This window comes from Schistocerca cancellata, chromosome 3, assembly GCF_023864275.1.
Source record: "Schistocerca cancellata isolate TAMUIC-IGC-003103 chromosome 3, iqSchCanc2.1, whole genome shotgun sequence".
NCBI lineage: Eukaryota > Metazoa > Arthropoda > Insecta > Orthoptera > Acrididae > Schistocerca > Schistocerca cancellata.
The window spans coordinates 630,911,453-630,938,857 of NC_064628.1; the positions used below are offsets into that span (position 1 = coordinate 630,911,453).

Below are 27,405 nucleotides of genomic sequence, written 5' to 3' on the forward strand. Positions count from 1 at the left end.
CTCAGTTGTGGCACTGGTATGCAAATTCCAGCCTTTCTTACCAATGAACACCAGTCAGCTTGCCCACATGAATCAGGTGCCTACTGCTGAAGCCCGCAACATTTGCTGAACATTCATTCAGAGACACTGTTGTTAGTCACTTGGTTCATTTGGGTAGTCAGTTGCCCAACAGTTGCATGTCTATTCGCACATACTCATCTCCGTAGCTGTTGTTCGCCCCGTCTTCTATGGCTCATGGTGAAACATAGTTGCCTCAGTGCCAGTTATGGATAACGCCTTTTTGCCATGCGCAGTAGACTGCAATCACACAATCAGTTTGCAAACTTAGCTGTTTCTGAAATGCTTCCATCCTTGGCCTGAGAGCCACTAATTACGCCGCTTTGGGCACCACATATATCACTCCATTTCTGCATTACAACGATAACTGCACTGTTTTCCACATCCCTGAGCACACTTTATACACTGTGCATTGCAAGTACTGTCACCCACTGTCTGTGGGCAGTTATTGCACAATGACAGAAAACATATGCAGTGGTCACATTAATGTGACTGGAGTATGTTTATCAAAATAGCGCACAATTTTCTGTTTAATAACCATAAAACTGTCTTGCTATCCATTAACATGTAATGAAACAATACTCAAATACACATACTAATACTTGTATAACCGTATATGCATGGTTGGCAGATGACTGACAGTGATTCATTATCCACCACCAATTTGAGAACAAACGCCTTACAAATAAATAAATAATGTCCTGAAGAGCTTACCTATCAAACCTCCAGATTTCAGACACTCAGACTGGTACCAAATGTTGTATGTCGATACAGTATCAAATGAAACTCCAATCTAGAGTTAACTATGTGCAGTTGTCCAGCAGAATGAGCATAAATGTTAATTAAAATTAACACTAGAACTACAGAGGATATTGAGGGCATAAATGTGAGCAGCTAACATATGTAGCTTCTGTGGGGAAGCTGGTAAAGCGTTAGTTTGGTGTGCCAAAGGTCCTGGGTTCAAACCACAGTAACAAAAATTAATTAATAATAATTATGGCTCTAAGTGCTATGGGATTTAACATCTGAAGCCATCAGTCCCCTAGACTTAAAACTACTTAAACCTAACCAACTTAAGGACATCACACACATCCATGCCTGAGGCAGGATTCGAACCTGTGACCGTAGCAGCAGCTCGGTTCCGGATTGAAGCCCCTAGAACCGCTCTGACACAGCGGCCAGCAATTATTAATAATAAGATCAATAATAAGTACATAAGGTTCAAATAACAAAGCGAAAGCAGATTGGCTAAATAACAGTGTTACAAACCCCAAAAAGTCCTTTTACATGTCAAGAAAATGTTCCCCCTTATAGCAATTTCACATGTAAACAGTTTAAAAAAATTTCTTCACTGAGCTATAAACCTTCAGTACAACAACCAAACACTTACCTCTTCATCCATGCGAGATCTAAAAGTCACTCACTCACAGATACACATTTCCTGTGCTCCACAGTTCTGTTTATACTTTTAATTAGCATTTTCGCACATTTTACTGACGACAGCAGACAGCAGTCACAAAATCGGTGTTTTGGTTCATACTCTATAGACATACTTTTGGTACTAATCTGAGTGTCTGACATCTGGAGGTTTGGGTGTTACCACTGCTAACCCTCCAATATCATAAAATGTTGATGTAAACAATGACATACTATTGAATATATGACTATCACAATTACCTGTAAACATCCAAAACATTTTGAAAGTATGCACTGGGGATTTTTGAACTCTGGCACAGGCAACCGATCTTATACTAATGATGTACAGATGTATGAAAGTCACTGTTACCTCCTCTGAAGAAGATCCCATGCAGGCACTACATTCTGAACTAACCAGCCAACTAGCAGAGCTTCATTTAATGTGTTCAACATGCCCTTTCCCACAGCAGCTGCCCACAGGCCAAAATAGACATCCGCCTGCACAGAGAGACATGCTGGTAACATCGCAAATTTGATTCACAAATCAACCTTTGTCACCTGTCTTGAGATACGGGAAACTAACAGATACGGTAGTAGCAATGGCAACTGACCTGACAAGAGGCAGTCATCGATTGTCACAGAAGATAAAATTACAATCCTGGCAGATACAGTGTTATCCTACCTGTGTATCCAGCATCCTGTCTTCTGATACGTACAAAAGATAATTAACACTTGTATGCTACAAATGGGCCAGCCATCCGGATTGGATCCATAACACTAACTGCTCATTTTTCTCTTCAGTGTGGGTTCATCTAGTGATTCACTGTTACCAGCATGCTTTATTCAAGTAATTTTCTATCTTTCTAAAGCCTTCTACTTGATGCTCACCACCCACGTCTCATTCACTCAACAACCTGACTGACAAGTCATGGATACCTTCATCACACCATGGACACACTATTCGTTTGATCATTTGTATGAAATAGGGATACAGTAACCTATTATGACAGTTTCCACACATCACCCACAATACATCCTATAACATACTTCAGTATACACCACACAGTCACAATAAATTCATGAAAGACCACAGAGACTGACACCTGAAAAGTTGGGAGTGGCCAGATAAGAATTCTGCCTTCTACTTGCCTAGGGTGTATGTTGCGTCCCAAAAAGCAGCTGATAGTGAACACTTCTCGTTGTGCGTGTTAACAGTTAGCAGCCAGTGGCATCTGCAGAATAGGTATTTACATGGCTTGATCATTCAAATGCGTAGTCAGAGCAGAAGAATAGTTTCTGGGTTAATCAATCAATGAGTAAGGAATTTACCCACTACAAGAGACACTGAGACATAGCATTAACATTAATAATTGTGTGTCCAACAATTTTTTTGCAATTTTATAGAAATTATCAGCTTAATGCCAGGACAAACATGTCATATACAAACAGATTAATACAGGTATGTCTTGAAAGTCTCTTCTGGTTTGCTGCTGGATCCTAAAATCAACTGAATCGAATATATTGGTGATCTTGCTATTCACCATCTTCAGGAGAATGCTGCTGCTGCTGCTGAGTCACACAGAGAACTGATGCCAAGGCTGCAAATCGACGTCCCATACATGCCTCCATACCACGCACAGCGCATGTGCCACCCACCATGGTTTCTGCCCTCCAAGACTAGGCAGGTAGCATCATCCTTGGTAGAACACCGGCGACAACAATATTTCACACTCAGACTATTTTTGAACACTCGAAATGGCCGCACTGAAGAATGTTCTGTTTGGCTGCAGGATAGTACAGGGTTCCACATCTGCTAAGAGGAAACCCACTGTCTCTATTAATCAAATTATCTGCCAACCTAATTTCAATTGCCTCTATAAACACTGTTCCAAAAACTGGAAGTATTGGCAACTATCAAATTTCATTCGATGTCTATCATTTAAGCAAAGTTCTGCTACTACCGATTTTTCCAACTACTGTAGCCTCATATGGCGGTGATGTTCCACGCACCTGTACTGAAGTGTGCGAATCGAACAGCCGATGTCAGTCTTCCCACACTGACACAGAATTTTATATATTCCAAGCTTCTTACACCCCAAATCATCCTTCACAGAGCCATGTAATGTCTTAATCTTGGGAAGATGGACAGAACACAGTCAATGTTAAAACTCCTTAAAATTCTTCCAATCTTAAAACGATATGCCGCCAGCATAAGGAATTAAGGCCACAAATCTATGCTCCTGTTTATGCACCTCCTGGGGTAGTCCCAACTCCATGGTCCGACGAATCTGCTTCCCAGAATATCCATTTTCCTTAAAAACGGCCACCCAATGTACAAGTTCTTGGGTTAAACTGTCCATGTCAGCAGTGGTATATGCTCTGCATACCAGAGTCCTAAGGACACCACTGCATTCGTATAGTGGATGGCAACTCTTAGCATGCAGATACCGAATAGTGTGCATCAGCTTTCAGTGAACAATGTGTCCCAGAGCATCATCTGGTTTTTGTAAACTGTGACGTCCCATCACTTTTAACCTCCTTGGTAAATTTAATGCTGGGATGAAGACAGTTGAAGTGATGCAAAAATCTGTTGGCAGCATCATGTCCATGTGGCCATCTGTAAATACCTCCAGAAGCATTTTGGTTGCATAGCCGAAGTCCTCTGTGCCATATCCTCAAAGCCCCCCCATAAATAAACTGGCGACTTTGGGTGATAAAGGACTACCCATAGCCCCTCCGTCATTCTGTTAAAAAATGTTGCTGTTAAATGAAAAATACATAGATGTCAGTGCATGACGACAAAGCTTCACCAACTCTTCATCCAGTTTTTCACTAATCAAACTCGGAGACTCTTCCAGAGGATTTTGAAGTCCTATATAGGATGTTGATTTGCAGCCATGGCATCAGTTCTCAGTGGGACGCAGCAGCATTCTCCTGAAGATGGCAAACCGTTGGTTCACCAGACTATTGAACTGCCTTGATTCTATGATCCGGCAGCAAACCTGAAGAGACTTTCAAGACTTATTACACCGGGAAAGCCTATAATGTCATAACACATACATGTGTTTACTGAGGAGAGTACAGGTGGTTCGATATAGCCTTGTTAAAGCAATTAATTGAAGTGATTTAGTAATAAAATTGAATTAACCTATACCATGATGGCCATGCAGAACATTATCCTGAATCCTAAGACCAGTGTGCTAAATAGACTAACCTATAAAACCTAATGCACAATTATCTTATGTTTGTAGATACCTGGATCAATTAACTTGAGAGCAGGAGAAATGCTTACACATTCCAGAACGAATTTTCACTCTGCAGCAGGGTGTGCACAGATATGAAACTTCCTGGCAGATTATAACTGTATGCTGGACTGAGATTTGAACTCGCAGACCTTCACCTTTCGTCGGAAAGTGCACTATCAACTGAGTTAGCACAGTTTTGCAGTACTTCTGTCTAGTTTGAAAGGGAGGAGATGAGGAGCTGACAGAAGTAAAACTATGAGGACAGGATACAAGTCGTGCTTGGGTAGTTCAGTTGGTACAGGACTTGTCCACAAAAGGCAAAGGTCTAGAGTTTGAGTCTCTGTCCAGCACACAGTTTTAATCTACCAGGTAGTTACTTGCACATTATTCGCTTAGTCCCTCAGTACTTTTCATTACTGTCATTTGTCTCAAGCCTTGCAATATAAAGCAGTTCTTGGGCTTAGCAACATCTACCACAGGTCAATCAACAAATTTTGCAGGAAGTTCAAAACCACGAGATACACTGCGCTGCAGTAGACATTGTCTTTACTGATCTCAAGATCACTGTCACAAATACAGTACTTTTATTTCATGCACTGCCACACATGCCTCTAGCTGTAGTAGTACAAGGGGACTACAGTCAGGAAGTTACACATATTGTCACACACTAAGACTATTCCACAACGAGAGAGCGCACTGGAAGAGGTTCATGTTCTGCATTTCCTGCACACAATTCTGCTATGGTCTGAATAGCAGGTGCATCACAGTGTGGAGTGAAATGGCAAGACAATGGAAATGTATTCCAAAGCACGATTCTTGTGGGCAAAATACTTTAACTGCACACATATTCACCATGACATTCCGGTACTAGGCATGTGGAACAGATGCAATGTTTTGTCCAGCTGTAGTGGAATTGTGCCAACAATTTGGCCAAGGCTGCACAGATGTGGGTGATGATGACTGGGAAGGAAGGCCATCAACATCGACCAAAGATGACAATGCCCATGTAATCAGGGAACTGATTCACAGCAATTGCAGATTTTCTGATGGGGATGATCACAAAGCAGTTCTCAAGTGGCTCCTTGATCATTACAATCATCCTTAAACTGAATGGTTGGTGTAACATTCTGACTGTTGCTTACAGCGACTTGATGCTGTGTTGAAAAATAGTGTCATATGTGCCTCACTTTGAAGTGTAGTGCAGCATTCAATAAAAGTTACTTGGCCTGCTATAGCAATGTGTAATTTACTTTTTGAAATCCACTTGTAAATGCTTTGTTCCCTGCAGCAGGAGCAGTTTCTAACTGCTAACTGCAGTCTTTTCCATTTTTCAACCAGTAGCTACCTCCTACAAAAGCCAGCCTGTTGCAATATTACCAATATTTATGCAGCCTATGTTGCCATTACAAAATTCTGATACATGCTAAAAGGTTGACCATTCACTCTTTACATGGCAACAAACTGCTAGCATATTCTTTATGCCAGACCAGCTACAACATCGAAGACTTGAATCACCAAATTCACTGCACGTATCAGGTATGTCAGTGGTGTGCAGAACATGCCAGCAGACGCCCCTCCTGCAGTGAGACAAGAGCAAAACTATCATATTTCTAAACTCTTATTAGCAGACATGAAAAGAATGACAAGTTAAAGTTGCATTTTGTTTCTTGATCTGGACTGCAACTGCACACAAAATAAAAATGGGAGGATGCGTTACAATGTCAATACCGGAGGTACACTCACTTGTTATGTCTGAGTCCCAACTTCGCTTTGTAGTCTGTCCCACCCAGTAGTTCAAGTCATAATATATCTAGTTAAAAAAAGCATTTGTGTAGTCCAAGTTAAAAGGTCTTTCAACAAAGCAGCACATGGCAGCAGAAGAAAATAAGTCACCACGTCAACCCCCCCACACCCCTTTGTACTTCCATTCCATCAAAGCCAGTATTTTGAGGATGTCCATAAAGATACTGTCGGACCACATCGACTAGTTGTACACAGAAGCTAATGGCAGCCCACCACTTTTCATATTGACCTTAAGTTGCTGTGATGGAAGATGCCACAACTCACATAGCAGCCAAAATATTCTTTTCAGATGGATCACACAATTTGCTATACCACTAACTATACCAGTAACTATATGTCAAGGACAACAATTCATGTCTCACTCATGACACTACATACATGCCTATCATTCTTCAGCAAATAACTACATTTAAATTTACATTTTCACCTAAAATCTTCCCTTAGGTGTCATGTTTCCGAACATGGGACAGAAACCAACATTTATCATCCTTGGTATGCAAACCATCTTCAAAGAGGATCTTACTGCAACAACGTAATATTTAGTCTATGGACAGACATTCAGTTTACACAGATTTTTTGATACCACTCTAAGTAATGACAAAGAAGTATCTCATTTTCTTCAATGGCGTGACACACACACACACACACACACACACACAGTATTTGAGGTAGGCCCCTATATAATTCCAAGTTCCACTCATTTTTCAAAACTTGTGTTCAAGTGAGTGCACTACATGTATCATGATGTGACACAGAAATCAATGCAGCCACCTACAATAATTATTTGCAATGCTCACACACCATGGAAAGATATTTGAGATTGACGTGTACTGTTGCCTATGATGATGAGCTTCACCAATAGTTTAGTACCATCCTTTACAACTGTATAGTGGAAGCCTGTGCCCACCAGAAAGGAAAACAGGTCATCTGACTCAGTGAATGTGGAAGTACCATACACCTCTTCTTAAATGGAGCATTCTAACAATGGACCAGTGGCTATCACATTTGTGTCATCCATAAATACCATCAACATGGGGCAGAGGAGAGAAGGGTGGGTGAGTAATGTGACTTGGCTGACAGTTCTTGGCTTAGATAAATACATTCTGACTACCAAATTTCAATGAAATGAAAACAAATGAAACGTAATAGCACTTTTCATTCTTTAACTGTGGACGTTAATCATAATTTCCACAGTAAAATAATGTTATAAATTGCCCACAACTAAGACAGTTTGTCCTTAAAGATCCGGCGGCATCTCACAATGTACTGTACAGCTGTACTTCAAAATGCAATGTACCTACAAGACCCTCATGTGAGGGTAAAACAACACTGGAAAGGTGTGTGTCACATTACATACACTAACAGCGTACTACTGCACAAAAACAAAGTCCATACTATTCCAATGATCACCTTGAAAGATAGCAGGTGGTGGTGGTGTGGGTGGGAGGATACGGACAACACATAGGTCGAAATGTGCTACACAGCGTTTAGTGAATCCAAAAACCATGTGACAAGGATCAATCAAGTTTTACAATTTGGTTAAATGAGGGTAGCTGAAATTAAATTACGTCCAACAGATCTACAGTTAAATCACAGTGATGACAAATGTTATTTCACAATGACCTATTCTGGCATTTATTGAATATATAACGGATAAAACCAGTCTTAAAATATGTAAATAATGACTACATTTGTTCTCACTTACGTTTTATTCAAATATATAACCTGTGACCTGATGTATCCACTAAGCAACAGGAAACTCGATGCAAACACTTTCTGGATCAAAGGAAAAGAAATTCCTAATCTATTCACTACGCCTAATAACCTTGATGTGATGAACACAGAAAAAACAAAAATGTATGAACACAAAACCTTCTCTCTACGATCACTTTCAGTTCCGCGGTTTGAGTAATACTCTATACGATCTCAAGTTGCAATTGGTTTCATCCGCAAAATAAACATCCATACACCTGCACATTTATATTCGTCTGACGTAAAGTGTCTCACTTCTAAAATTCGGTTTTCGTAAGAGTTCAACAAACTGCCAAGCTTAACATACATAATTACATATTTACAAACAGCTGTCACGTGTTTAATCGCATGCTGGAGTGCATGAAGTTTAATATGACATGTATGTTTACTTACTTCTGGTTTACCCACCAACTTCAGTGCTGTTACTTCAGTGTTCCCTTTTTCTTCTAGCGGGAGTAAGGTATAAGAATCTTCACCATCTAAATTATAATGAGTTTCGTCCTCACTTCCATCAGTTTTCTCGCACATTCCCCCTTGCAAAAATTCAGCATTACTGTAACAATAACAGACGACACACTGTATCATGTCCCATAAACAACTCTTTATTGTCACTTCTTTGTGCAACCATTACCGTATAAAAACTCTGCTGCAGAGGCAATAGATACCCTCACTGTCACTATCACTTGTTGGTGCTTCACTCACTGCCAAATGAATCTCCGCTAGTGGCTCCCAAAAATGTTCACACATGATAAACAAAATACTATGAACTAGTGTCAGACGAAACACATAGTAAAAAAAGAGTAGTAATCAAACGACGCCTAGCTAGTTTTAATTCCAAATGGATCATGTTTTTACTCTGTATGGCCATCGCCATTCCTAAACCTTGTTGGAAATGATCAATTATTACAGAATACCACTTCCATTCACACTTTTACACACGACGCCTCTCTCCACACACACCTCTCTTCACGCTTCTCAGATCTTTAAGTTCAGACAGTGGATACAGAACATCAATGGCTCTATCAGAGATTGTCCTGTTGTCCACAAATTTTAACCAAGATTTTAACTGCTGGCTATTAAAGATATCATAAATGTCATTCAATAAATTTATTTTAGGGATTATTTTATTTTTTTCCTCGGAAGCGACATTTTTCCAGAATATCATATAAAGAAACAATGAAGCAAGTTTATATTTTAAGCTCACTAGTCAAAAACGGAAAATGAACTGGTCGTCGCTTTACTGATAATAGGTTGAAGTACGGGCAAATAAAAGCGGTCATCGCTAAATTGTCTTAAAAAGAGCTTGGAAAACTGAAATAAGAAAACCAGATCTTGACAGAATGTATTTCAAGCTGTTCCACAGGCATCAATTTTATGTCAATTTCTCTTTTCTATTTACCAAACACGTACTAATAGTAAATCTATGAACCTCCACACACAACAAAATAAAAATGACGCATAACCAACAATCTGTATGAATAATCACAAAAATTAGTAAGTTTTATATTCAGTTCGGACCTTGCTGGGGTAGGGTGGTTTACGTGTCTCTACAATACAGATTGCCATACCTTACCTCCCAACAGTTGGAGGGGTATCTGAGAAGAGGTCAAATAAACTTATGGCTCCTGAAGAGGCGCAGCTACCTTTTCATTAGTTGCAGGGACAACAGCCTGGATGATTGGTTGATCTGAGCTTGGTTCCTGAAAAGGGGCCGCTACCTTTCCAGTAATTGCAGGGGCAATAGCCTGGATGATTGATTTATCTCGGCTTGCCACATTAGTCAACACCTCCTTGCGATTTGGTGCTGCAAAGGGCTGAAAGCAAGGAAAACTACAGCCCTTACAAATCTCAAAGACATGCAGCTCTACTGTAGAACATGGAGAGCTGCATTAAACTAGTCTGCGGACTAAAGACCACAGCAGCAACAGGGCAATATACTTAACTTGTGTACATTAATTACTGAGGATGGCATCATGTATTGGAAAGATGTATCCCAGACCAAAACAGTTTTCAGCATACAAAAAAAAAAACAGTTATATAATAACGAAACCTCCAAGCGGTAGAAAACAATACAAATCATTTTCTAAAGAATCAAAAATCTTGTATCCCTCTGCATTCTATACTCTACAAGCAGCCTTACTGTATATGGTAGTTGTAACTTCTTATACACTATCTTCATCTCCCTTCCATGTTCCATTCACAGATGACTATCGAAGAATGATTGTAGGTGAATCCGCATATGAGCTCTAATTTCTTTGATTTTCATCTCGTGATGATTTCGCTGTATATATGTTGTCAGACTCTTCCTGGAACATATCGAATTCTGTACTTCTGGCTTCTCTCTGTCATCTCCTATTTCGATACCAGTAAGGTCACTCGGTGACTGAATAGTTAGTTTCAATCTATTTACTAACGTTAGACAAGATCAAATTTTCTTGAGGATTTTTAATCAGGTCAGTTGGCACAATTGTATATTCGAATTCATGTTTCTTCCGTTACTCTTCTTACATTCATTTTGACTTTGTTCATCGTTTGTTTGTCAACTAGGGCTTAACATCGCTTCAATCTGTGTCGAAGTTCTCTTTGCTTTCATAGTAACTTTCTGGCATGGCTATTGAAACATAGTGGAATTTTTTTCCCAACCCTGACTATCTTGATCAAACATACTGGTGTAAGGCACATTTACAATGCTTTTGAACTTTATACAATCTTGTTCCTCATATTTGTCATCATAATTACTCAGTTACTCTGCAGACTGTATCCTGTAACTCTTCCTAAGCACAAATATTTTCCTAACTTTCTTAACATATCTTGTAACACCTCCAGTTACTGATGTTTTCAAACCCTCATGATCACTGAAGCCCTCCTAGAGGGGTGTCCGCAGGTATTGATGTCCAGTCAATTTCTCCATACACATTATTTAGAAAATTTCGAGGATGTTGTTATGTGCACATAATTTTCTTCTATTGCTTTCTATAGTGTATTAGTAGTACCTGGTAAATAGTATAAATATAGACAAGCTAAGGGTTAATTCACACTGGCCATCACTGCACTATCATGTCATGGCACTGTCATGTCAATGTGTATTCACACTGTATGCCACATCACGATACGTCACATCAATTCAAGTCACATGATTTCAACTCGCATGGGTGTCCTCAAGTGTTTACTTGGTGGGCACTGCAATCTTTGCAAAATGATTTTCAACTCTTTTTACACATGAAGTGCATGTACACAATGCAGTAGCTTATATACATCGATGTCTGAGTCAACAGTAGAACGAAAATGGCATTTATTGGACTGAAAAGGTTTGCAGCTTGCAGGGATAGCTTATATGTTAGAGAAAGAAGACAGTAGTATAAAACAATGCAAAAAGAGTGTGGGTCCGAAAAATGTCATTATGCAATACAAAAGGAGAATTTCACACACCACACAAGAAGCTCAAGGAAGAAGAATCTGTATTTCATAAGTACACACATCAAAAAAGTTTTGCATCACCCCAGTTCCTAGAACCCTGAAGATAGATGTTGACTGTGGATATTGTAACACAGACACAGTCCCTTTCCACCAGGAAGGAGATACACAGCTCGTGTTACAGTATCCATAGTCAACGTCTATCTTCAGGGTTCTGGGAACTGGGGTGATGTGTGTATTACAAGTGTCCGAGAATATACAAACAAGTTCCACTTATTAATCAATCTGGTTCTGCCCACAGTACTTTTTTCCACTAAAAGCTGCTGTCATATTCCAATGCATTTCATCGTAAAATATTAAATACGGTATTGGAATGTGTAAAAATCCATTTTATTAATGTATTAGAGGGCAAGTAATTTAATATGCTCATGAAGTACAATTCAGACCGCTGCCTCACTGCTTCAGTTCATCTTTCGCCATTTATTATAAATTTTAACTAAGTAAATAATGAAACAAAACAGTTTATGTCAACTAACGACCAACAAACAAATAAAATCAACCACGAAAACCTTGATTAAATGAAGTATGGAGATCTAGGTATGGTCATATATCAGGAGGAAATGAGCTTGGGGATCACATGATCAGTAATGGTCGGATGATACCAGCAGTCAAAACTTTCTTCCTGAGAAACCTTGATGGTGCTGTGACATGACATATGGTAACAGGGTGACGAGCTTGGATGGCACCTTCATAAATGCATTGCAGAATCTTTTGATGGGATAGGATGTGATGAAACATGATGGCCAGTATTAACTGGCTTTAACAGTATAATTATAGTAAAGCCTGGTTTTATGTTCCCAGATTTTAAACTTACTTGCCATTTACATAATTTTCCGTTGGTCCCAATGCATGTATTGTTCTTTCAGTTGTTTGTTTTTCAGCCATTAAAACTTTGTATAAACAACATTTCCCACACTGTGCTCTTGAGCCACTACCACAAGATTCAACACCGATTTTCATGTTAATTTATAGTGATGCTACATTGTGTTCACACTCACAGACAACTTGTGGGATAATGCAGAACATTAAACTGTACAGTTTGTTCCAGAATCTTAATCATTTTTTATTATATGAGAAATATATGTGATATTTTGAGGGGGCCACTTTTAAAATGTTCCTGCAATAATTCGTCATCTGACTACACTCTAAAGTGGAATAAATAATGAAAAATAGCATTTGAATTTGGTTCTCCTCTTAAAGGCGAGTCAGGAACTGCATAAAGCAATATGCAAGAGTCAATTTATTGCAACCTAGTGGGATGTCTTTGTACTAATTTTACAAGATTCTCACTGAAGAGTTCTTCCAGCCTCTTAGTTCCATTTGTCATAACATTAACCAAATCACTTGACTTTTGAAATGTATGTTTTTCTTATTTGCGAAACATTTGCATTTTTGCAGATTTGTGAAACTTGTTGAAGCTGGTAAATGGACGGTTTATGACTCCCATGTGTTATACATGTCTGAAAGAGAACACACAACTTATAAAGTGCTCCTGTAACTGCTATAGAATAAATCAACCATAGATACAATGACAGCCAGTCCAGCTGAAATGTTCTCTTTATGCCATCTATCTCAGGGTTATAATTTCATGCAGAGTTGCCATGGATTCAATAATATCTTACACTTTAGGGAATCGGCAGTCTCCTGGTTTCCGATGTGGTTTCATAAATCGGAAGTGCTGACCAGGAGACTATTGTCCTTTTCATCAAAGAACACGAAGCCAGCAGAGACATTGGTTAGGTGTATATTTTCTCCATGAGTACAACTGCTGCAATTTTTAATCCAGGTATTTGAGACTGTTTCAGCCTTTTCTCACAACATTCCATCACTTTTATTTTCGGTTTTATCCATTTTGAGATACCAAAACTTAAGAATATCGGTCACTTTTTCACTTTTTTCACTCTTCTCTTGTACCCGAAAATGCACAAAATCTGTGGCTGAACTTCCTAAGGTAGGTTCACCCAGCCATCAATGCCATACAACCATTTCATATCACTGCTTGCACACAATTCATAGTTGATTATGCAAAAATTGAGAGATCACTTCATTCACTGTCAACGACACTTTCGCCTCATACTGATCATCTGAGTTCCATGACAGAACATTATAGAAATGTTCATGTGAAAATGTGATGCTTATTTGCAGCAGCGATTACGATGTTACTTAAGTGAAGGTTGTGGTGCAACAGTTACTCAATGAGCATCACCCATAGGTGGCATAGGTTGGCAGTAGTTCTAATGGTGACAACTTGCTGCTTCTACTGACAAGTAGTCGTATGTGGCCACACAGTAGAAATGAAGGCCCATTCAACAAATTTAAAGATATAACACAGTATAATACCTTATATTAGCACTTGAGAGTTATTAGCCACTATCTGAATTCTGAAGGTATACTATTTGACTAAAATCATCTGGATGCCACGATGTAGTGTGGATATGATGCTGGGAGTACTGTGTGATCACTGAAAAGCAGTAACAGGAGGATGGATAGTAAGGAGAACTCAGCGACTATGAACATGAACTAGCCATTGGATGTCACCTGAGTAACAAATCTGTCAGTGGCATTTCAACCCTTCTAAAGCTGCCCAAGTCGACTATTAGTGATGTGAATGTGAAATGCGGTAGAGCAACCACAGCTCAACCAAGACCAAATGAACCTCACATACTGAAGGATATGGGCTGTCGAGCAGCAGGATGGCTGTAAAACTTCACATGAAATCAGTTTAAAGAATCACCCATGAGTTTTGAAGTGCTATCAGCAGATCAGCTAATACAGTTGTAGAGGACAAGGGGTTATTTTTAGGAAATATGGTGCAAAATTGTGATTTGTGTGTTTCAGTGCGCAATGCGCCAGCCTCACGGCAGACGGTGAACGAAGGCTGTCTGGCGCGTTATGCAGGTGACACAGTTTTGCAACGAGCGTCGGTATGTGTGTACGTGCATGGCAGCCATCAACAGTCAGAACGCAGCATTAACAGAATTATGCAAGCGCGGGTCGCGTGTGGCGCGGTTGCGTTAGCCAACTCATCGAGAACATTCTAATAAACACGGCGCCGTGTAACCGGCGGATTTAGCAGTGGTCTGCGCTATTTAAGGGCATCAGAGGTGGGCTTCGGCATGGGTTCAACCAATTGGGCGTTCGGTCGCTGTTACGCGTCGTCGTCATCAGTAACGCTGTACCCGAGGACCGGCCAGCGGAGGGCATTACCCTCTGCTGTACCGGCGACTCCCGACATCGTCACGAGCCGCAGCGTCTGCAGGAGGCGAGCTAGGCCCGACCTCGTGCTGCTACCCTCCTACTGCCTGCACATCCGCTGACTGAGCACGGCATCGCGTTCCCAGGGCTGCGCGCATCAGTACGTCTCCACCACGACACGAGCGGTGGGGCTGAGCTACTTGAAAATGTATATGACGGACCAACAATAAAGAGGAAGATTGCTAAAAACAGCCACCTTCTTCTACCCAGCCACGCCCTACAACCCCAACCACGTCACCCACTCCAGTCATCCTATAACACAATGATTATGAGTAGTGATTTTAAAAAAAGGGGTACAATGATCGGGAACTTACCTCTTCATGAGCTACATGTTTCTGTAATCAATGTGAATCACACCTGAGTTGGGGGAAAGACAGGCACCACTGGGCAGTGGATGACTGGAAACAAGTGATTTCAAATGATGAAGCACACTATACCCTGTGCCAATCTGACCAAAAGGTTTGGGTTTGACGAATGCCTGGAGAACTTTACCTGCCATCATGTGTAATGCCAACAGTGGAGTACAGTATGAGGATTTTTTTCATGGTTAGAGTGTTATCCTATTATTGCACTTAAGAAAACGCTCAACACAGAACTATATAAAAACATTTTACAACATTATGTACTACTTACAGTAGAGAAACAGTTCTGAGATTGTGATTGTTTGTATCAGCATGACAATGCCCCTGTCATAAAACTGCATATGTGAGACAATGGTTCTTAGGGAGAATAACATTCCTGAAATGGACCAGCTTGTCCAGAGGGTTGACATGTACCCTATGGATCACCACTGGAATGACTTAGAAAGTTGACTTCGCTCCAGAAGTCAGTATCCCAAGTCACTACCTTCTCTGGTTTCGATTCTTGAGGCAAAATGGGCTGCTGTTCTTTCACAGACGTTGAGACACCTCATTGGAAGTGTCCCCAGCAGAGTTTCAGCCATCATAAAGGTGCATAAACACCATATTAATGTCTGCTAGTAGGTGTCCAAATATATTTTATCTGATAATATATAAGTTCCTATTGATGGGATATTGTCACGCAACTGATTTGCTATACAAGTAGCTATTTGAGGTTTATGAAGATATGTATGCCTAGTGTTGTGGAAACTGGGAGAGTGACGTTTTTGCTGTCTAGGAAGGCAACATTTCTAAGGCGAAACTCTCAAGGATAAGGTTAATATTAACACTTTAATACTTTACAACATTTTTTTTACATGTTCTTGCTTAACGTCTGTTTATGACACAACACTCCATTCTTTTAATGTTAGGAAGAACGAGAAATGCACATGCCTGTAGAAAAATGCAACAGTGTTGCTCAAGACTTGGTAGGAAAATTGGCCACTAGCCCAATAGAAGAAATGTCATGTGCTGGTTCAGATGTATTATCGATGCTGGACATCACCTCATACTTGCCGCTAAGGTGTAAATGCACGGTGCACAACCACTGCCATACTTGCCATCGGTCCAGAGAGATATGGTCAAACCACTGTGTGTCACTTACCTTAGAGGAAGGACAAGATACGGCCATCAGAAGACGATGTGACAGTTGCGTTTCCAGACCAGGCCACCAGTGCCACATAAAATAACGAAAAAATAGTAACGAAACCAGTCATGACTAATTGAGGAAAAACAAGTAGATCTTGTATTGGTACATAAGAAAGGCAGTGATAATAATTATTAGCGCGACCACTGTAAGCGTCAGCAAAAGATATATTTTACTATGATGGAAGGCAATAACAAATGAGGGAAACCACATTCAATTTTTTTGTCAATTTATAGAGAGTCTCTGTCTTCAGTTCTCATGGCGAGAAGACGTTTTTCTTGCAATAAGGTGTTGTCTGAAAAATAATCCTATGAAAATATGAAATCTTAAAATTCGTTTTATGTGCAAAACCACGAAAGTTTTCTTTTCTTCCGCGTATCATCTCAATGTCAGGCCTGCATCAGAAGAAGAAGCCCGATTAAGAACTGCTATATACACGGTCAAGAGATAAATAGTTATGGCGGAAGAAGATGAATATAACCAAGGACACCAGAAGTAAGTTCACAACACCACTGGTTCACAATTTACAAAATTTGTGGATTAAAAGAAAAGACAATTTATTCGCTGAAAAAAAATCAAATATGCCAATAGTATACAAGGAATTTGTTCAAATATATATAAAAATTTGAGCAACTGGCGACCGTGACATGACATTGAGAAAGCCATGAAACCAGTTGTGTAAATTATTTAAAATTATTTACGACATTGTATGAGATTTTCTTGCATGTACTAATTATTTTTAAATTTTCATGTGCAACATCACGACTGGGAGAAAAATAACCAGAATCAAAAATTTTTGTGGAGAAAACCAATTCAAAATGAGGAAAAGTGAAACCGGACTTTAAGGACAATTTTGGAAATACGCTGTTTGTTTCATCACAGCAAAGGTAGGACCGCTACACATTCTCTTGCTTCTCTATGCTTGGTAGCATCTCCTGCATCATAATTAGACATTCCTTTCCTCAATTTCCCTTCCTAAATGTATTGTAATGAATTTTTCAGAATTTTTATGTAATGATTAGCGAGAGAAAAGTTTGAAGATTTTGTGTCAGAACATTTCGTGCGTCAGAAAAGTAGATATTTAACGCTAGACGACACGTAAATAGTAAGATTAAATTCACACAATAATATATTTCAGTTTTCTGTTTTCCAAAAATTTTAATTCTAATATTCAAACAAAATGACACAAATATCAGTTTCCATTATTATTCACAATGGCGGAAACGCAATGAGCTTAGATGGCGTATAACTGCAGGATAGAACATGTGAAGTACCAGCGCCATGTCTCCCACAATTACTAGGGGTTGTGTGATGTCCTTAGGTTAGTTAGGTTTAAGTAGTTCTAAGTTCTAGGGGACTGATGACCATAGATGTTAAGTCCCATAGTGCTCAGAGCCATTTGAACCATTTTTTTCTCCCACAATTAGACTTATTAAATAGTTCAAAGATGAACATTACCGAAATGACATGTACTAGTGAGCTTTCACAGAGCTCTAACTTTGATGATACATACAGTTCTCAACAACCAAAGTACATTAAATAGCAGACAAACTGACGCACTTGCCGCGATACTTCAAAAACTGGATAGTATGAACACCATTTACACCAGTTTGGGGGCAGATATAAAAAATATGAACACCAATTTGCGAACGGACATAAATACAAAATGTGACAGTTTGTCGCAAAACTTCACCATAGTCACACAAGACATAACCACATAAAACATGAGCAAAAAGTTTTTAAGAGATTTTCAGGACACAGTCACACAGCAGAACAGTGATTTGACAAAGAATTTTCTCGAGGAGATGAATGTAAAATTTAGACATGGAAAAACAGCTAAAACAAGATGTACTTTCCGAAGTAACCAATGACATTACGGGTATAAAATAGAAATTAGACACTCTTAACGGGCAGAATAATACAGTAGAGCAGGAAATAAAAGCGATGAAAAACACACACACGAACCTACACAAACACAATTAACTTCCACAGTAAAGAACATCTCTACTGTAGTAAACAAACTGCACAAGAATTTCGAAAATATACCAATAGCTATTGATGAACTCACTTTAAAAGTAGCATCACTTGAAATCGAATCACTCTGTGCCAAAAAGTAAAGAGACAAAATTAAAGAAAATTTATCTGACGTAATTTCACAAGGTGAAGCAGGTACTTTAGACAAAACCAGTACTGCAGCAGAAAAGGTTGTGAAGGAATGTAAATTAATCAATGATGTAGTTGAAAAGCTTATTCAGCAAAAGTAAAATGACATTATCAACAACGTGAACACCAATTTGCAAGCTACAGAGCAGAGGATACGTAACTACTTAGGTGAATCTGATACAAACACCAGTTGTACTCATAAACAAAGTGACAGCCACAGCAAACCAAAATAATGTACGCACACAGATCATTGCAAACCCTACAAACAATGCCAATAGTAATGACAGACCACAGAGTGTAAGTTTACAGGGCAAAACACAAGAACGAGTAACTACAAGAAATGTAAATAATTACGACAGCTATGTAAACACAGCTTGTCCACTATATTTGCTGAGGAAGGTCTATTAAGACGCCATCAATTTCCAACCTTTACAAGTGAAGGTAAGAAGATGAATCCTGTTGTGTTTATTAGTGCTTTTCGACATGTGTTTTCTAGAAATTGGACGGAAACACAAAAGCTAATTTTTTTTTGGGCACAGGCAAGGCGATATACTTTTGTGGGCGACCGAGGTAGCTGAGCGCTGTGCCATGTATTTACAATTTGAACGGCCATTTCTTGACAAATACTGGTCAGAAGCCGTACAGGAGAGACTTAGGCGAGAGGTTTTTAACCCCGCCCCTATTAATAACAAATATGGTAGCTTGCGAAGATATCTTGAGAAGTATCTCAACAAAAAACGTTATTGGACGAATCCTGTTTCTCATGTGGATGTTTTAAAAAATTTAAAAATTCTTTTGCCATCACATATTTGTGAAAAATTAATCACTACACCTGAGCATGATGCAGAATATTTTCTATTCATTTTAGAATAATCGACCTAATATATGAAGAGAAAGTAATAACAAATAGGGCGTCAGACAGCCAAACACCAAAACAACGTAACTTGAATGGTCAATACAAAAAGCCAGTAAAGCTGGTACGCGCAACCGGAAGGATACATTAACCGTGGTAATGGATACGGGAATGGAAATGGTAGGAACAAGAGATTTAAACAAAACTTTCCGTATAACAGGAACGATTACCATCCACAAGCTAACTTCAATCCCTCCTCTCAAAATAATGCGCCGTGCATGAATGAAAACAGTCAGCTGCATCAATGGCAGGCGCACAGCAACAACAATTACACACAACACGCCATACCGCAGCCAACATTCGCACAGCAAAATCACAATGCGACAACATTTCACAGCAAGAAAGTGTCCTGTGTACCGAAGTAGATCAGAATACACCGCAGGAAAACCCGAATCGGTCGTAGTTGAGCCCCATAATATAGAGCTTATAAGCGATTGGGGCAAACCAGATTTGCAAACATGTTTCATACGATTCGATGAACAAGGAGACATAAAAGACGGTCTATACCAACATGAACTAAAACTGGCGAAAAATACACTTGAACAACAAGTGGAAGCAGTAATCAGAATGAAAATTGTTGCTGTAGACACACAGTTAATACTCGATACAGGGTTCACGACTAATTTAACGTCTGAAGCATTTTTCACTGAATTAAAAAGACGGAATAAATTTCCTGTTCTGCCAGTACAAAACTGCAAAGTACAAACCGCTATAGGCGGCAAAACCAAATTAGTAAAACACCAAGCTCTTATCACCATGAACATTGAACAATTTTCTGTGCAGTGTAGTTTTTTAATAGTAGACAAACTTATTTTCAACTGCTTGATAGGTATGGACACATTTAGAACCTACAAAGCACAAATAGACATAGGTAATGGTAAGTGCCATTTCTTTGTGAAGGACTAAAGATTTTCTATCAGCCTGATTAACACACCGGAGAGGTATGACAAAGTAAACCCAGGACCGCATGTCACTGTACAGTATTCATATCCCACCGTGTATTTTGTGAACAAATGTGATAACGGACACGAGACCAACACTGAAGTTAACCAGGAATTAGTAGAACAAAAATTGAATGAATCAAATATTCTAGATGCTACACAACGACAAGAGCTTTCTGACTTACTTTTTAAATATGCAAGTGGTTTTAACAAGAATCCAGGAGTAATCAAAGATTATGAACATAAACTTAATGTCTATCCTCACGAAACATTTTGTTCCAACACTGTCTATCCTCGACCTATTTCCAGTACAATGGTGAATTTTATGAACAGATCGATGGGGTAGCCATGGGAATCCCCCTAAGTCCTACAATTCCGAATTTATTCATGGAATATTTTGAACATCAAGCACTGCAGTTGGCCAAAAAAAGCCCCTCGAAGTGGTATCGGTATGTGGATGATACCTTTGTAATATGGAATCATGAGGAAGAAGACATGAATGATTTCCTGGTACACTTAAATAGCATCAACCTAAAGATTAAATTTACTATGGAGAAGGAGAAGAACGGACAACTTAACTTCTTGAATGTATCAGTTATCAAACGGGCAGATGGGACCTTAGGCTATAAGATCTACAGGAAAGGTACACATACTGATCGCTACCTCCATAAGAACTCAAACCACCACCCTAGGCAAAAGAGGGGGATCATAAAAACACTAGTGGATAGGGCCAATAAAATTTGTGAACCAGGCTACTTACAAGAAGAACTAAATCATTTACGAATGGCCTTTGCGAAAAATGGTTATACGAAAAACGAGATTAACCGAGCACTTCACCCAAATAGAAAAATGCCTAAAAATAGGAGACAGCAACAACCATCAGCTGGAAAAGTATTTCTTCCGTTCATCCATAATATCACGGATCGCATTGGGAAAGTACTAGCCAAGTTTCAGGTAGAGACCATTTTCAGACCTACTAAGAAAATTAGTGAATGCCTAAGATCAACAAAAGATGCTCATCACCCCCTATCCACCCCAGGGGTATATAAAATTCCTTGCAGTTGTGGCAGGGTTTACATAGGAACTACAAAAAGAAGCATCAATACACGGTTGACGGAGCACAAAAGAAACTGTTGCTTGGGACATATCGACAAATCGGCAGTAGCGGAACATGTTTTTAAGGATGGAGATCACGAAATAAAATTTGGTGAAACAAGCGTGCTAGCGAGGACGTCGCATTATTATACACGTATGTATAGAGAGGCAATTGAAATCCACAAACATCAATACAGTTTTAATCGTAAAGAATAAGGATTAAAACTGGATAAGATATGGCGGTCGACGTTGCATCAATCACGTGACAATCGATTGCCTGCAATCGAGAGAACAGACGATACCCAGAGATAGCTGCACATCGACGCTACGTGACGTGCGGTGGCGCCCTCTACGATATCCATATAAGCGGCGGCCCCAGCTCCTAGCAGCGCGCCGGAGATCACCGCCATCAGTGTCTCGTGTGTGCCGTCGTGTTTAGTGTTCAGTGTTCACCGTCACACTCCATCGTTCACCAGTGCCATCGTCTTCTTCAGTGTTCGTGCGTCGTATCAACAGTTTGCAGTGTGGATTACCGTCGAGTGTGAACGGCTCCGTGTTTGTCTTTATGTGTCTCCTGTTTTATTGCCCACCGTTCTGTAACTTATGTGTCTTCTCCGTGTTTTTCTCTCATTGTGTATCCTATGGCTGAAGAGCAGCGTAGAATGCTGCTGACAGCCTGCCTATTGTACAGGTTTAAAATAACAATAAAGAAAAAAAAACTCCTAGCAGCCAGTCGTTGACTCACCTCGGAAGATGTTCTCCGTAGTTGAGAACGAAACGTCAGGGAGAAGAAGTTCTACAGATCGACCACGGCAACTTAGCCCGGAAGTGTTTATTGATGAAACATTTTGTGTTATGTCTTACCCTATACCGTGGGCAAAGCGTGAAGCCGTTAAGCAGGAAATCAATAGCATGTGCGAATGGGGAATCATACAGCCATCATTTTCTCCATATTGCAACCCAATACTACCAGTTAGCAAACCTGATGGTTAGACGCTAGAGGCATAAACAAAATCCTAGTACCAGTAAGAACAAAGCCAGATAATTTAGATGAACAGTTACTAAAATTTCATAACACCAAATATTTCGGCACCCTAGACCTTAAATTATCTTACTGGCAAATAAAGTTACGTGAGGAGAGTAGAAAATACACAGCATTTGTCTGCAATGGCAGGAGATATGAATTTCAAGTTCTGCCCTTTGGCTTAAACATTAGTGCAGGCGTATTTATATCAGCGTTGGACAAGGTCTGAGGACCAGAACTGCTCACTAATATTACCATTTATGTTGACGATATGTTAATAGCCACATCAACTTGGGCAGAACACGTGAGTATAATGGAAAAAGTATTTCAGGGATTTACACAGTAACAGAATATCTTAAAAAATCTAACTTTGGCAAAGAACAAGTGAAATCTTTAGGACATACTGTATCAGAACAGGGTATATTACCAGACCCAAAGAAACTTGATGCCATACGTAATTGTCCACCCATACGGAACAGAAAACAATTGAAAGCATATCTAGGACTAACTTCCTTTTTCCGAAAATGTATATCACAGCAGCTTATGAATAGCGATGCCCTACTTAACCTGTTAAGAAAGAATAAACCTTGTTTATGGGATGACATATGCCAGGAGGACTTTACCAAAATTAAAATGCATTAATATCAGCATGTCATACTGACATGTCCAAAAACTTTTGTTTAAGAATGGACGCCTCGTCTCAGGGGCTGGGTGCATATTTGTTTCAGATACAGGAAGAAGAAGGAAAAACAGTACCAAAAGTAACCAGCTTTGCCAGCAGAACATTACCAGAGGCAGAAAGATCATATTCCATATCAGAACTGGAAAGTTTAGCAGTAATTTGGGCGTTTAAGAAGTTTGAATATTTTCTTTGGGGTAAAAACACTGAAGTCTATTGTGATCACCAATCATTATCTTTTCTCTTAACATGTAAACTGTTACACCGAAGACTAGCGAGGTGGTGTTTGTACCTATAGGAATTCGATTTTGAAATAATATACATAAAGGGCAGTTAGAATGTTATTGCAGATGCATTATCCAGATTACCACAGGGACTAGAGACGAGTTCAGTGAACTGTCTGAACACGATTCAGAAATCCGTACATTATTGATGCAAAGTAGTACACAAAAATTAGACTACAAAATTTTTTTGTAAACAAATTGGAATACAAGATAACAAGTGGAAGAAGGCAATGCAAAATTTAAACCAGAACGCAAAGCACAAGGTAAGTAAATGGTATCAGTTATACAAAGCCGTTTTGTTCTACCGAAAGCACGAAAGTTCTAACCCTTGGTGTGTATGCCTTCCAGAGGAATATATCCACGAATTTATCAAACACACACACGAAGTATGGGGACGCTACGGGGTAACAAAATGTACAGACAAGATTTCCAAACTTTGTTACTTTCCTAATTTACGACGACATGTTTCAAAATATTAAAAAAGTGTGCTATTTGTCAAAGAACGAAACCATCCAATATCTCGAAGTTTACAGAAGTACACCCAATACCAACCAAAGCTCCACTGGAAATGGTTTCTCTGTATATCGCAGGGCCATATCCTAGAGCAAAATGTGATGTCAAATACGTAATAGCTGTTTATGATATTTTCACAAAATACATCAAACTTTATGGTATCAAAACACTACAGCCAGTAGCATCATAAGGAGAACTGAAGAGGATTATTTACGAAGAGTAGGGAAACCAAAAGTCATATTAACAGACAATACACCCTATTTCGTGGGAAGAAAATCGAAACAATTCATGAGTACACAGTGCGTTAAACACATCTTGGTATGTTTTTTCCACCCAGAAGCAAGTCCTGTCAGGAGGGTGTTTAAAGAATTCAATAGATTTATAAGGACTTATGCTCATAAAAAACATTCACGATGGATTGAATACGTGATTCCATTTATGCAAATAGTAAACAATCTCCCCACTCTTCCACAGGTTTCGCCCCTAATGAACTTACGTTTAACACAAAGCAAACTGGCGAATGGGATTCACCCTTATCAAAATTATCTACTAAAGAGATGACTTTACAGAATAAAATCAAACTAGCAGTAATTACAAAATGGGTCTGAGCACTATGGGACTTAACTGCTGCGGTCATCAATCCCCTAGAACTTAGAACTACTTAAACCTAACTATCCTAAGGACATCACACATATTCATGCCCAAAGGTAGTAATTACACTAGAGAATACTGCAGAATACAGAAAGGGAATATACAACAAAAAGTTAAAACGAATACACATTTATTGGAAAGGCAAGAATGGAGGACGAATCCTCTTGAGAACACATCCCAAATCGACAAAAATCGGTAAGGTGAACAAAAAATGGTAATTACTATACTCAGTGCCCTATATTATTGCAAAAATACCTTATCCTGGAACTTATAAGTTGGTATATGAAAGAATGGGGAGAGACAAAGGTCTCCACCCTCACAAAGACTTAAAAGCTTTTCACGAGTAGTGACACAATGTCACAGCAGTTTTCTTGTCATAAAATTTATTTATAAGTAATTTCATAGTTTTATAAGTAAGTTGTTTTATTATGTGTATTTTAAATGAAATGTGTATTAACTAAAGTAATTTTCTTGTTTTGCAAGCAAAGATAAACATTTGTTTGGGGGGAAGTGAAGATACACAGCTTCACGAGGAGCGAAATGCAAACTGGAGCAGCGTACAACTCAGCTGTGCGCGCTCAACAATGCATGTTTACGTCAGTACTACGGAAGAGATATTGACCTTATGCAAGCGCAACAGACTAACTCGCAGCGCAACCAAATAGAAACGTGAAGCTGCACAAGTATTAAGCCCAATTTCGAAATAAATAATAACATGTAACAACTATATTTACTATCAGAGAACGAAGGAATATAATATTAGATTTATATCAATATGCTAAGTTGCGTCAATACTAAAATATATACAATGTAACTAGAACTAAAAGAAATCATTACAACGAAACATATAGGATGTGTTAGCTAACAAAAGGATAAGATACCGTGGGAGATGTCAAAGTAATTTTCTTTGCAGGGCAAATGAATCAAAGGAATACAAATGCAAGTAAATAAATATATAAACAAATAAGAATGAAATATAAAAAACGTCGGCAAACGAATGTGATGACCGAGTATACACGTGGCCTGTGAGCTACGAAACATAATTAGTTTTTAAGTTAATTATAAATTTTTTATATTGCAGCAACCAGTGCATCAAAATGGTTCAAATGGCTCTGAGCACTACGGGACTTAAAATCTGGGGTCATCAGTCCCCTAGAACTTAGAACTACTTAAACCTAACTAAGCTAAGGACATCACACAGATCTATGCCTGAGGCAGGATTCGAACCTGCGACCGTAGCGGTCGTGCGGTTCGAGACTGTAGCGCCTAGAACCGCTCGGCCACAACGGCCGGCACCAGTGCATCGACACGGCGCAGGAGAAGAGATTTACGAGGGTGTTATAGGTACCAGACGAAAAAACAGGCTGCATCTCAAAGAAATGATTTAGTTATTAGTATGTCTATGTGTATATTTTGGTCATCAAGCAAATGAAGAATAAGAATATACATCGTCGCAGTGCAACTACAAAACATTTACCCATAAATCCTGACTATAAAGTGCACATAAACACAGAGGCATGTGACCTCGAATAAAACTAACCAATTCATATCGCGTCACATGCGAATATAAACGACGACATTTCCACATAACCGTAAAGAGGTGAGCATAACGTAATGCAAAAAAAAGAAACTTTTGCTTTACGAACACAAAGCTACATGTAAACAATTATAAGCAACACATTGGTATATAGTACATGAGTCGTTAACGCGTTTCTGTTCCATGAAAAGGGAGTTCCTTGACAAGTGATTTAAGAAAAGACGAATAGCATTTCCTTAGTAATCCATAAACCAGCAGAATAGTATTCCTTATTCCCTCCCTAATGCAGGTAGTGGCGCCAAATTGTAGTTAAGTCAGCAACACGTAAAGTAAAATCCTGATGTAAATGTTTCTTTCTGTTTCTCCCTATTAAACTCTCATAACTGATACATGCATGACTGGAAAATAAAATGCGGATGCATCAAATGCATGTATCCTAACATCTACATCCACGTGATTACTCTGTTATTCACAATAAAGTGTCTGGCTGAGGGTTCAATGAACCAACTTCAAGTAGTCTCTCTTCTGTTTCACTCTCGAACGGCGGGAAAAACGAGTACTTAAATTTTTCTGTGCGAACCCTGATTTCTCTTATTTTATCGTGATGATCATTTCTCCCTATGTGGGTGAGTGGCAGCAGAATGTTTTCGCAAATGGAGGAGAAAACTGGTGATTGATATTTTATGAGAAGATCCCATCGCAACGAAAAACGCCTTTGTTTTAATGATTGCCCATGCAATTCAAGTATCATGTCTGTGACACTATATCCCCTATTTCGCGATAATACAAAATGAGCTGACATTCGTTGTACTTTTTCGATGTCATCTGTCAGTCCCACCTGATGCGGATCCCACACCACACAGCAATACTCCAGAATATGGCGGACAAGCATGGTGTAAGCAGTCTCTTTAGTAGACTTGTTACACCTTCTGAGTGTTCTGTCAATGAATCACTGTCTTTGGTTTGTTCTAACCACAACATTATGATCGTTCCAATTTATGTTATATGTAATTGTAATGCCTAAGTATTTAATTGAATTTACGGGCTTGAGATTTGTG

General features: G+C 39.2%; 1 protein-coding gene across 1 annotated transcript in view; it reads right to left on the minus strand.

Annotated features, from left to right (window-relative positions):
* The window catches only part of LOC126175557 (trimethylguanosine synthase), a 69,764-nt gene extending 60,488 nt beyond the window's left edge, over window positions 1-9,276 (minus strand). Inside the window, exons 1-2 of the mRNA XM_049922407.1 lie at window positions 8,905-9,276; window positions 8,667-8,826 (exon numbers count right to left, since the gene is read on the minus strand). Coding sequence (XP_049778364.1) covers window positions 8,667-8,826; window positions 8,905-9,020 — 276 coding nt within the window. The 5' untranslated portion in view covers window positions 9,021-9,276. The remainder of the gene's footprint in view (window positions 1-8,666; window positions 8,827-8,904) is intronic.
* Between the last annotated feature and the right edge of the window lie 18,129 nt (window positions 9,277-27,405).